Here is a 13388-nt window from a genome sequence, read left to right on the forward strand (position 1 = left end):
CCTCCAGTTCTATGATGAAAACAAATTGCATCAAGTATAAATTATAATCTTTATACCAATTTGTACATTTTTTTTTTAAAAGCGGTTTCTTTGCTGTCTTGCACTCTTGACAATTTCTGCATTCTGAAATCTCCACTGATTTAATTTTTTTAAAAAATATTTTATTTATGATTTCCAAACAAACTCAAAGTTTTTAACATTATCAGTGTCAATTAACATTAACAGTATCATCACTGACTATAATGTACAATTAGCAGTTTTATACAAAGTTTCCACTGATTTAATTTTTATTATGGCAGTGTCAAAGTGCATGTTAGACTGGAAGCTCTTACCTACTGTCCTAGTCACTTACAAATCTGGTGAACATTTGATTACCGTCTGCTCTTGGATATATGCTGACAAAAGCAATGAGGAATCAGCCATCTTGTAAAAACTACCTGTCTGAAAAAGTGATGCATTATGCTGTTGAAGCATTTAATTTTTCTGAAATTGGCATAAACACTCAAATGTAAGCAATTGCACACGTTTCTTTGCACTTTTTAAAAAAAGGTTTATTGCAAAACAAGGAACGTATATTACTACAATTTTTTTTGCATACTCACAACTCTTAGTAATGTTTATACACTACAGAAGTTTAGTTTTCTACCCAACGTGCAAGGTTGGCTTAAATTTTCAGTAATATACTTAAATTTATCAGTATTTTCAAATTAATAGCATAAGTATTTACTGTTCAGAGAACAGCCACAGACATTAAGGAACGAACATCCTTTTAATACTGTCTTTACAAAATGCACTATTTTCATGGAGGAACATTTCAGATTCTCCTTCGTTCTTGAATTAGTCTCAAGAATCATAGCACTTTACAGCTATTGAAGTTTAACAAACAAAATAAATATGCAAGACATTAAGATACTGTGGTAACTTGATTTGGTAATGAATTGAGAGCATTTTTAAAATACTCAAAAGGTCATTTTTTGTACATGAAGTGAAACTTGTCAACAATTTACTATTGGTCTTGATATTTAAGATACAGTAATAAAATTAAACAATCTTGACAAATCATCTTTCTCCTCCTCCAAGCTCACTAATTTAGCCAACAGTTACAACACAGCTTTCATAATGTGCTTATTTTTTTCATTTCAACCCAATGTTTTCAACTAAAGTCAAAGCTCTTTCTTTTAGTTGGGATAATAAGATTGTCTGAATAGTCCCTCCCTCCTTGACAGTTCAATAGCGACTCTGTTCTGCCATGGTGAAGTGACCTGTTGAAGTCTCAAAGCAAGAAAGGTGGTTTGTTGTCTTGCATGCTGTCAGAAGCAGAGTCATTGCCTGGTCGTCTGAATTAATAGCCATCTTCTAGAGTTAGTATCTCAATATGTTAAAGCCTGGGGTTGTGCAGTAAAGAAATGGGCAGTTATTGCTAACACAGAGCTGTAGCCTGTTAGTTTTATCTTTTGACTATTTCAGAAAAGCTCAAAGTATGAAAGTTGTTTTTTTTAAATTTAGACATACAGCACAGTAAAAGACCCTTTTGGCCCTTGAGCCTATGCCACCCAATTGGCCTAAAGCCCAGTAAGTTTTGAACTGTGGGATGAATACCTGAACCCAAGCAGACATGGAAAACATACAGACAGTGCTGGATTTGAACCCCACTGTAACAGCATTACATTGTTACACTGTAACATGCCACCCTTCCTGCAGTTAAAACTGACTTAAGTAAAACAGCGAAAACACAAAAACGCTGGAGGAACCCAGAACGTCAGCATCCATAGGAGGTAAAACTTATATAACCAACATTCGGGCCTGACCCCTTCATACCTTGCAAGACCTGCTGAGTTCCTCCAGTAGTTTTGTGTTTTTAACTACAATCAGAGCATCTGCAGATTTTCATGTTTCACTCCAATAAAATTAGAATAGGAAGTTTTTCTCTGTTCATTTCTTAGCTCAGGCTTCAGTGAGTTCTGAAAGTGCAAACCCCACCATAATCACCCTCTTTGCAAGAGCAGCTCCGACAGTGAAGCAACAAAAATGCAAAGAAAGATTGAGAACTTGGTTAAGGAAAAATAACATGGCAAATCATGGTTCCCCAACTATTGCTCAGATCAGTTAATTTTACTCAAACTTAGAATGGAAAAAAAAATTCTGTGTGGTTTTGGGTCAGAGAAATGGCACGGCTGTCTGCTAAGCTATTAAGGGACCATAAAATAATGTGGAAATAAGAGACTAACTTTTTCCTCACCATAATATTCAGTACAGATCTTTCTCCTTACTATTTAAACATTTAAAAAATATATACATCTTTCAAACACTGAATAACTTAAACCTTATATTTACTATAGTCCGGTTAACTGATTTGAAATCACTGGCTAACATAGGCACTGGTTGATCTTTACCATTTTCCATTCGATTGTGACTGTTATTGGATAAAGAGAAGCCTTGGCTGAATTTTCTCCATCTAAGGCTCTGTAGTATTCTTCTTTTCATATACTAATGATCATTCTCACTTCATCCAAGAACTAATCATGAAAATCTTCCAGCATGGAAGATAGTTTCAAGAAGCCTACCAATCTTAACTAAAAACATTTATTGTTAACAAAATTCCATTTTCCACACCAACCCTTTCTGCCATATGACACAAGCTAATCCTATCATGAGTATCTCGACAGATAATTAACTTCTAGGAATGGTCTTTTGAAAGATTCCTTTACACCAAGTAACCTTATATAAAATTAACAATTTTAGCAGTTAAAACAACAATCTTGGGATACTCACAAGTTGCTGCCACCAAGTTTCAACCTTGAATATAAAACCAAAGTTTAACAATAAACAAAGATTTACTGGGGGTGTGTGTGGGGAAACGACAAAAAACAAGGAAATCAATTGCAACAGTTAGGGCATGAGCAGTGAATGGGATAAAAGTTGTAAGCGTAACTACAGCTCTGTTTGAAGTTTGACTGTAACAAGTAGCTAAAGCGGTCCTTGGCCTGCCCTTCAGCGCATTCAGTCAAATATTCTGCATATAAAAGCAGTGTTCATTTAAAAAAAGAGTATATGTGATGTACAGTTTTAAACTATTAAAAACAGCCAAATATTTTCAGTATAAACACATTTAATTTAACAGTTTAGTCCAACTTTTCTTTTTAAAAACAAAAATGCACTGGGATGGATTTGGAGAGCATTTCCATGCAGAGGTCAACAAAAATAATAAAGAAGTGTTCACTAAAGAGATCCCCTAACAATTTCACTTCTGATACAACAGCTGGCATGATAAAAAAAATTATAGTACAAAAAGAAAATACACACTAAAGATCCATCTAGTAACAAGTCAGAATATTAGCCAGTACCATTTAAAGATGAGTCATGAAATTAAGCAGTAATAAATGATTAACCAGTGCAATAGCGAGACAGTGTGCCTTGCTTGGTCTAATATCTCTGGAAATGGACCCTCCTGGCCAATTAAAAGGCATAAAAGAGGTAATTTTATGATTAACCAAAACATCATTACAGGAAAACATGCACAGCTTTTCTGCATTTATGGTGGAGAATGGGGAAGGAGGAAGTAACATCTGAAGAACAACCCCATTGATTGCATAATTATAAAGCAGTACAGGTATACCCCGCTTTACGAATACTTGCTTTACACAAATTTGCTTTTATGAAGAAACCTGTGTTCGCTTTTACGAAAAAGCAGGCAGTGAAGTTGTCATAGAGCGGCCGGCAGGGGTGGTCAGAGGGCAGCTGGCGGGGCTGTCAAAACTCGCTGTCTTCCCGATTCTGGTAAGAATATACACATTATTTCTACTTTATATAGACTCTGTATTTATATAGCATTTATATTATTCTTGCTTTTACTGTATGTCAGTGTTATTTTAGGTTTTACGTGCTATTTGGTGCATTATTTTGTTGGGTCTGGGAACGTCCCAAAATTTTTCCCATAGAAATCAATTGTGATCGCTTCTTCGCTTTACGCCATTTCAGCTTACGAAAGGTTCCATAGGAATGCTCTAGTTTAGTAAAGTGGGGTATATCTGTACATGATGTAAAAGATAACACACCATGCAATCCTTACAAGTACATTTTTTTAAAAATGCAGCAAATTGAAAGTTATCGAGCAGACACTACATAGAAAATAAAAATCATACCTTTAATTTTTTTTTCTGGCACTGATTACCACATATCACACAAAACTGAAGAAAGGAAACAGAAAAAAGTCGGAGAAAGCAAATACCTTTTTTTTCTTAAATGTGACTTCTAAAACAGCCACAAGCTTTGCACTTAACTGTATGGAATGCCACTTTAAAGAAGTGAAATAATGGGACCGAGTCCAATTGCGCTAATTAAATAATTACAATAGGCTTGAGAGATTTCTCTGAAGATTGCCACATGTAAAGAAACAAATACAGTAAACAAAAAAAGGACAATTTTGAAATGATTGTTTTGTTTTAAAACAGCCAAACTTTAGTCTTTAGTTTTGCAAAAATCCTATAAATAACATCCCTATCATGTCTTATCCATTATGAATCTGTTGACAACGTCAGTCCTTGAAATGCATGACAAAAGACGGGGCACAGGAGATGTCATCTTCTTAGTTTTGCATCTTCTTTTAAACGCCAGATCATTAGTTCCATACAGGCACTGGCATCTTCGCTGGAATCATGTCCTTCAACTAGGTAACGGAAATGCAAATCAGGATTATCAAAAAGATTGTCTCTTTTACAACTGTCTAGATGTGTTGTGTTTAATACATTTCGCAACCACTTTATTGCTCAAGTCAATCTTGAATAATCTGCTATAATAAAGAGAGAGTAAAGCAGAGTTAACATCTCAGGTTACCAAATTCAGTTTGTGAAGGTTTCCTTGTCAGTAGCCAGGAAGTGTATAGCACTCACGTGCAAGTACAACCCCCAACTAAATACGACATGATGGAATACGGAAATGCAGAGTTGTATTCCCCTGGAGAAAATCACGTACAATTTGAGAAAGAAATATGGCATTTTCCTTAGGGTGTGGCCACCCTATCTGCAGCACACTGGTACGCAGATGTAATTATACCCCTTTTAGATGAAGTGAATACAACAACCATGCCAGTAGTGGAATGCTTGAGATCAGCGAAGTGGGTCATGGCACAAGCAACATGTTCCTCCATTTTGTTCCTTATCCTTTTATTTTAGGTTTCTTTGGGTTCTTCTTAAGCTCCCTTAAAAGGCTTTTTTCTTTGTATTTGTCTAATTTATATAATGGAGGGAGGGGAGAGGAGTAGGGGATAAAATAGACTATGATGTACACTATCGTCTTTTAAAAAAGACTATCGTCTTTAAAAATCATAAGTGAAATATTTTTTTTTTAAAACATCTCAGGTTGAAGACTGAGGACAGTTTGAAGAGTCTTCGACCCAAAACATTAAATGTTTCTCACAGAAGTGGCCTCATTTTGTGTTTTTATTTGAGATATCTGGCATTGTTAGCTTTATTTATTTTAATTTACCTGGAATGATAATAGGCTATCATTGCATAAAAGTTGAATACTGTAGACCATTTTTAAACTAGATGGTCATTTGCCACAACTGTCCCCGTGTCAAACTAAGCAATGAGAAATATTACAATTGTGGTTCAAGGTTTTGCATGGTCCTCTTCATAGTGTAACATTATTCAAGTTATTGTTTGCTATAGGTTTATCAATAATAAAAAAAATTCTACATATAATAACTATTAGATGCAAAGGAATTATCCAAAGAATTAAGCTTTGGCTTAATAACTTGCTGCTTTCCAGAGAAGATTTGAAGCACAGGCACTCCAACAAATTCAGAGTTCTTTCAAAATAGACTGATTGATATAAAAATGCTTTTCAGTTCAACTGCATACATTTCCCAACTTCAGTCATATTTTTGCCTCCTACTTTAAAGGATACAGTACTCGCATATTCAGCACTTTAGAATGAATGCCAACAATTTCAGGGGAAAAAAGTAAACTTGTGCCTCAATTAAATTATTTTTGCACAACCAGTTTTTAATCCCAGTTTGGACATTCACTCGAGTTCACAGATGATAGAAGCATTGTTTCACCCCTGACCACATACCATTATCCTGGATAATGCGTTTGAGGTAGTCTGCCATCAAATTTTTCAGTGCTCTTTTATATGGCAATCCCAGTCGATGTGGAAACACGATTGCTGTGTCAATCACTGTGCTATGCAAAAGCTGAAGGGAAAGAAAGAAGGAATTACTGCCTTCATCCATCTTTTCTGAATGGTAAAGCATTCATTTCCAATGACATCTTGAACTGAATTTATTTTCAGCCAGGCCATCAGTTTGACAGATGAAGTGCAAGAGCCAAGTTATCTTTGTTCCTCTTAGATACTACTGCCATTTTTATTTTTGCCAGTTTGAAGCATCAATTTTACAGTAACTCAGAATTAAACACCAAAAGGCAGCCACAAGGAAAATAATTGTTTTGAGATGGAAAAGATTTCAAGGGATCAGAGAGGGAACTTTTTCGTGCAGAATGTAGTCCGAATGTGGAATGAGCTGCCGAAGGAAGTCATAGAAGCAGATTCAATGGAATTTTTTTCAATATTTTTGCTGAATTTTACAGAAATAGTACATAAATAGAAGCCATTAATCAAGGGTAATATATGAAAAAGAATACACTGCAAAAGTTATCCAAGAAAAATAAAACTATTGTATATAAACTCAATATCATAACAGTTTTGACCTGATGTTGCATAATCACTGAATCAAAATGCTCAACTCATCACAAACACCTAAAGACGTGGACACGTAGGAAATAATGCAGAGTGTAGCCATGTTTTTCAGAATTAAGGTTATGTCAGATTTGTATCCTCTTCAAGAGTCCAACACAAGCTAATGTAGAAATGCATGATTCAGAAAAAAACTTTGGCAAGTCTGATCACCTGGCTTTACTTCTACTCCCAGCGTACAAGCAGAGACTGAAGACTACAGTGAAGACGGTGAAAGTATGGTCAAGGGAGACAGAGAAGAATCTTCAGGAATTGGTGGATTGGTCCATATTCAAGGAGTAATCTTCAAACTTAAATGGATATGCCACAGCTGTCTCCGACTTCATCAGGATTTGTGTGGATGAGTGTGTGTCCACATGCACATACCATAAGTACTCCAATCAAAAGCCGTGGATGAACCAGAGGATGCAATGAGAAAACTACAGGAGTAAGATAGATCAGCTAGTTGTGTGGTGTCACAACAACAACTTAACGTTAACAAAACTAAGGAGCTGATTGTGGACTTCAGGAGGGGAGAAAACAGGTGAACACAAACCTGTCCTCGTCGAGGGGGCAGCCATGGAAAGGGTTAAGAACTTTAAATTCCTAGGTGTTAACATCTCTGAAGATCTATCCTATGTCCTATATGTCATTGCAATCACGAAGAAGGCTCACCACAGCTACTCTTAGTGAGGAGTTGAAGATTTGGTATGTCACCAAAAGACTCTTGGAAATTTCTATAGGTGTACTGTGGAGAGCATTCTGACTGGTTTCATCACTGTCTGGTAAGGTGGTGCCAATCCACAAGACAGGAAAATGCGACAGAGAGTGGTGAACTTGGCCAGCACCATCATGGGCATCAGTCTTCACTCCATCGAAGACACCTACAAGATGTGTTGTCTCAAGAAAGCAGCCCCTATACTCAAAGAACCTCACTACCCAGGCCATCCCCTCTTCTCACTGCTGCCATCAGGAAGGAGGCACAGGAGCCTGAAGTCGAACACTCAATGGTACAGAAACAGTTTCATCCCCTCCGCCATCAGATTTCTGAATGGACAATGAACTACCTCACTCTTTCTCTTCTTTTGCACAAATTTATTTATTTTGTTCAAGAGTATTTTATAGCAAGTTTTGCACCTGTAAGGTACATTAATCCTGCTATAAAACTACAGGTTTTGTGACACATGTTCATGACAATAAATTCTGGTTCTGATTCTGAATAAAGAGCAAGCGGTGAAATAAACTGTTAAACATAATTCCCTAAAGGTATGGTGGCAATATGTGGCAAGATGTTTAGAGCGAATCTGTCAGTAATGGCAGAATATTTGTCCAGTTATGCCAGTTCTTCTGCATTTTCAACTCAATAACCATCTTGTGGTACTTGTCCATTTTTCAGTAGGGAAAAGTAGGGAGGAGGAAAAATGTTTTGTATATCTGTATTTTCTAACATGTATGTAGACTTTATCTTTAATAAATAAAATATACAATGATGACCCAACTGGATATGCAAACCAATTCTAAAAACAGCTTCACAGATCACATCTGGGTAAACACTTCAAAGTGAACTGCATTCTACAACTTGACAAGATCATGGGTCTCCACAGAGGCTAATTATGATGCACCTGCCCAAGCTGCTTATGTTCACCATTGCTAAATCCAGCAACGCTTGCCATCAACAGAACGACAAATTCAAATTTAATGGCTGCTGGTGTTGGTCAATATTTTACCTGCAAACAGCATTTGCGACTAATTTGTGGACAGGGAACCACATCCATGACTTTGACCCCACCATCCATCCAGGGATCCAATGGAATGTAGGAACATAGGAAGAAGGAACAGGAGTAGGCCAAAAATGGCCCATCGAGCTTGCTCTGCCATTCAATAAGATCATGGCTGATCTAATTTATGACCTAACTCCACCTACCTGCCTTCTCCCCATATCCCCTAATTCCTCTTATCATGTAAAAATTTATCTAACTGAATTTTAAATATGTCTAATGAAGCAGCCTCAAACACTTCCCTGGATAGAGAATTCCAAACATTCACTACTCTCTGGGAAAAACTATTTTTCCCCGAATCTCGAGACTGTGTCCTCTCGTTTTAGTTTCCCCGGCCAGCTCAAAAAACCTTTCTACATCTATCCTATCCATACCCTTCATAATCCTATATGTTTCTATAAGATCTCCGCTCATTCTTCTGAACTCAGAAGAACTTCCAAGGCCCTGTAGTCCAAATTGTTGGGGAAAATGGATAAAATCCACTCCTTCGAATAAATATTTACTCTTAAGAAACAGCTACGCCTCTTGATTTTGACTTGTCAAATTTGGAACTTACTGTCAGAGGTGGTATAATCAGATTTAACGTTTATATTTAAGAGGCATCAAGAAAGACAATGCAAGTAGGCAAGGTTTGGAAGGTTGAATACAGGCAAATGGGAATAGTGTCATAGGTGCTCTGTGGTTAGTAAGGGATTACTTAAGGTGGTTCGCAAGTGATTAAAAAGGTTGAGAACCACTACACAAAAGGGAAAGTTCTGCATCAGATCCAAATGATATGGAAATGTGGATGTTTATTTCTGAAGTTAACCTTAACTAAAAATGTACGCAAAATAAATTTTGAAATGTATTGGCTATTAAGTGATAGCTTCCAAATTCCTTTTGGCCTTAGTTTGCAACACAGGAACTTCTTGTTTTAATTGTATATGTTTATTCAAGCACATTTATATGTGATCGTATATTCCATTGGAAAAGATTTAACGTATAATTTACATGAGAATTATTCTTTTTTTTTATTAAAAATATTGGACCCGCATATGAAATATGTGGGTCTAGTAATGTAATAAGAGCTTTTTTTGGGGGGGGGGGTGGGTGGGAAGAGAGGGGACCCATCACAGCAATGAATAAATAAATGACCATGTATATGTTAACTCCACTATATTTAATTTGGGGTAGTTTGTGGGGGGGGGGAGAGGGGGAGAGGGGGAAAAAAGTTTTGTATATCTGTATTTTCTAACATATATGTAGACTTTATCTTTAATTTAAAAAATATACAAGAAAAAGCACATTTATATGTTCCTTCAAACATTACATGATATTTTGTTTTAATGTTTGAAACAAACTTGATGTGGAAATTGTACATTGAGCATTTCTCCAGAATGCGATTCTAATAAAACTATCAAACTAATATGCCTCTTCTGCCAGTATTAAATTTCCTCTCAAGAACATTAGACAGTTTAACTAACATTAAAGTAAGTTTGTATCTGTTGCTCCCAGACCTCTATTATGCAAACTATATTTGTTTCAAACAGCAAAACAAAATATCATGTAATGTTTGAAGGAACATATAAATATGCTTAAATAAACATGTATAATTAAAAAAAGAGGTGTTGCAAAGCAAGGCCAAAAGGAATTTGGAAGCCATCACTTATTAGCCAATACATTTTTAAAATCTATTTTGTGAACATTTTTAGTTACGGTTAACTTCAGAAATAAACATCCACATTGCATCATACTATATTACTTTTCTAAATAACAATTTTTATGCAACTATCTGGCTGCAAAAACATTATAGCAAAGGTTGTTAACTGCTGCATTTTTTGTTTGAAGGAAGGATTGTAAGATTATCAGTTTTATTTTAAAAAACCTACCTTTAGTGCAAATAAATCACTTTCCAAGCTGTGCCCAATTAATATGGTAGCAGCACTGAACATGTTCAGTAAAACTGCCTGTACATCACGGATCGTGATTGTAGTGTTCAACATATCCTCCTCTGTTACACCAGAAAATCTACAAACACAGAAGAACAAGCCCCCTCATGATAAATTCACATGATTGAATGTTTCCTTCATATCGACACACGATTCAAATAAAATCCAAATAAACACTATGAAATTAGGTTTAGTTTGATTTGGACTCATCCCAATGAGATTTGGAAAAAAAGTCACTGAGTATTGATGCTAAATCAGATGCAATTTCAGATCCAACTTTTGGAATGCATGCAAAGGAAAACATTATGCCAGAAGAGGTAAGATTTTGTGTGAACAAAACTCAAGTAGAGTACAACAGCTGCTCAAGAAGCAGTAACATTTGGGAGATGTCTCATATTTGAGAAAGCCATGGTAATTCATTTTTCCAACCTATTGTCAAAGTACTATGTCAACATATACAATAGAGCAGTTATGTTTTCATGTCATAATTTAAAGTATTGTTCTTTACTTCAATGACATAAAATGCAAGGCTCACTCTATTCCCATCAACTTCGTTCCAATAACATGGATTGCTTTAAATTGAACTTGCATGAAATTAAGATCAATGCCTAATGGCTTGGATAACAATTGCATCATCAAGGCACTGAACCAGGACTAAACGACTGCCTGGCTGCCCTGTGAACATCGAGTAAATTTCACATTATGCAGTACAAATCTGCATGCAGTCTTAGGTTTAGGGCAGTGGTTCACAACTTTTTTCTTTCCACTTACATACCACTTTAAGTAATCCTTATGCTGTCAGTGCTCTGTGATTAGTAAGGGATTACTTAAGGTGGTAGGTGAGTGGGAAGAAGTAGTTTGAAAACCATTGTTTTAATTGTACCTAATTGACTCGTTATGTGCATGTTTTCATAACTCCAAAGGAAATGGGCCAATGACAATTTTTCTCAAGCAAAATATTTCAGTAACAATTGGGTCGAGAGCAGTGGTTCTCAACCTTCCCTTCCCACTCACATACCACCTCAAGCAATCCCTTACTAATCACGGAGCACCTGTGGCATGGGGATTATTTAAAGTGGTATGTGAGTGGAAATAAAAAGGTTGAAAACCACTGATTTAGGAGAACAGGGGGGGAGGGGGGGCAGGGGGGAAATTTCATTTAAACATTTTGAATGCTGAAAGTAAATGTAGAAGGGTTGTTTTCTATGGTGGGAGAGTCTAGGATAAGAGGACACAGAGATGGGGAGGAATTTCTTCAGCCAGAGGATGGCACATCTGTGAAATTTGTTGCCACTGGCAGTTAACCATATAACCATAAAACCATTTACGGAGCGGAGTCGAGGTATTTAAGCCAGAGATTGACGGGTTCTTGATTAGACAAGGTATCAAAGGTTATGGGGAGAAGGTCGGACAATGGCCCTGAATGGGGAAATGGATCATTTTATGGTCTCCTATATCATCCATGGGGTTGATCAGCCTTGTTATTCTTAGTACTTGTAACTAGACACTGGAGTACTGATGGCAAGATTAAACTGCATCCATGCAAGAGGAAAACATTCAGAACAGAAACACAGGAGAATGAACACTACTTTTCAAAAGCAAGATAGTGAACTAATTAAGTTTATCTTAAAATTTGTAACTAGGAAAGACATGGTTTACATTATTGTCCCAAGAGTCTAAATACTGTATTTGTATGTGTAATTGTCAATACTGTGTAATAGTCGAACCCCTTTTTTGGCCTAAAAATCGGGTATTTTTTTAAAAATTAAGCCTGTATAAAAGTCAACACCCCCCCCACCCAATTTTTGGCCTCAGCCACCCGCCCATCTGAGCTCCCGATGCTCTGACCGTGGATCCTCACCCCCACTGCCTACCCATCTGAATTCCCGACCACAGATCCTTGCCTCAACGCCCATCCATCCGAACTTCTGATCGAGGATCCTCGGTCTGATGCCCGCCCATCCTGTCCCAACCGCGGATCCTTGTCCCCGACGCCCACCCATCTGAACTCCTAACCACGGATACTCACCCTGACGCCTGTTCATCCAAACTCCCGACTGCAGATCCTCGCCTTAGTGCTAGCCATCCAAACTCCCGTCCGCGGATCCTTGCCCTGACACCACCCATCCGAACTCCCAACAGCGGGTCTTCACCCCAGCGCATGCCCATCAGAACTCCCGACTGCGGATCCTTGACCTGAATCCTACCCATATGAGCGCCTGACCGTAGTTCCTTGCCCCTGATGTCCACCATCCGAACTCCTAATCGCAGATTCTGGTCCCTGACACCTGCCTATCCAAACTCCAAGCCACCCACCCACCTGAGCTGTCGACACCCCAACTGTGAAATGACCATCTGAGCTCCCAACACCTTGAATGACGCAGGTACTCATGAAGTCAAAAGTTTGACCCGTGTAAAAATCAATCCCACACCTCCCCCACCTTTATGCCCCCAAAAATTTGATGATTACACGAGTATATACGATTAAATTCAAACATTCTGGAAATAATCCAGGTGCTGCTAGAAAGTATGCATGTATGGAATTGATCGGGACCATTTATTTGATTCAGTCAATATTGAGGAGCCACAAATCTATCCATGAAGTTTTAAATCTGCTCTACAGAATGACTAACTACATGTCAGCAGAACTACGGTTAATAGCCAGCAACTAGCTCCTGGCACTCAAAAAGATAACTACAGAAAGAACTTATCGTGCAAAGTTGGAAAAGAAATATCAACTGTTAAATAATAACGTACCTTGTGTTATAATCAATCACCTTATTGTCTGGTTTGACAAATGTATCGTACACCACCTTTAGATCAGAATCTACAACAGTCAATCTGCTCAGCTCCAAACCTTGCTTTGTGTAGCACTGGAAAGAAAATAACCCATTTGTTGAATGTAGTCAAGTAAACCAACCATGTCATAAAGCTTAATTTTACTTGA

At 37.3% G+C, this 13388-nt stretch overlaps 1 protein-coding gene across 1 annotated transcript in view; it reads right to left on the reverse strand.

Annotated features, from left to right (window-relative positions):
* Positions 1-525: 525 nt before the first annotated feature.
* Positions 526-13388, reverse strand: part of rexo1 (REX1, RNA exonuclease 1 homolog) — a 90547-nt gene continuing 77684 nt past the window's right edge. Inside the window, exons 13-16 of the mRNA XM_069928730.1 lie at positions 13199-13314; positions 10382-10520; positions 6076-6196; positions 526-4666 (exon numbers count right to left, since the gene is read on the reverse strand). Of these exons, the coding sequence (XP_069784831.1) occupies positions 4578-4666; positions 6076-6196; positions 10382-10520; positions 13199-13314 (465 nt within the window). The 3' untranslated portion in view covers positions 526-4577. The remainder of the gene's footprint in view (positions 4667-6075; positions 6197-10381; positions 10521-13198; positions 13315-13388) is intronic.

This window comes from Narcine bancroftii, chromosome 3 (genome assembly GCF_036971445.1).
Source record: "Narcine bancroftii isolate sNarBan1 chromosome 3, sNarBan1.hap1, whole genome shotgun sequence".
Lineage (NCBI taxonomy): Eukaryota > Metazoa > Chordata > Chondrichthyes > Torpediniformes > Narcinidae > Narcine > Narcine bancroftii.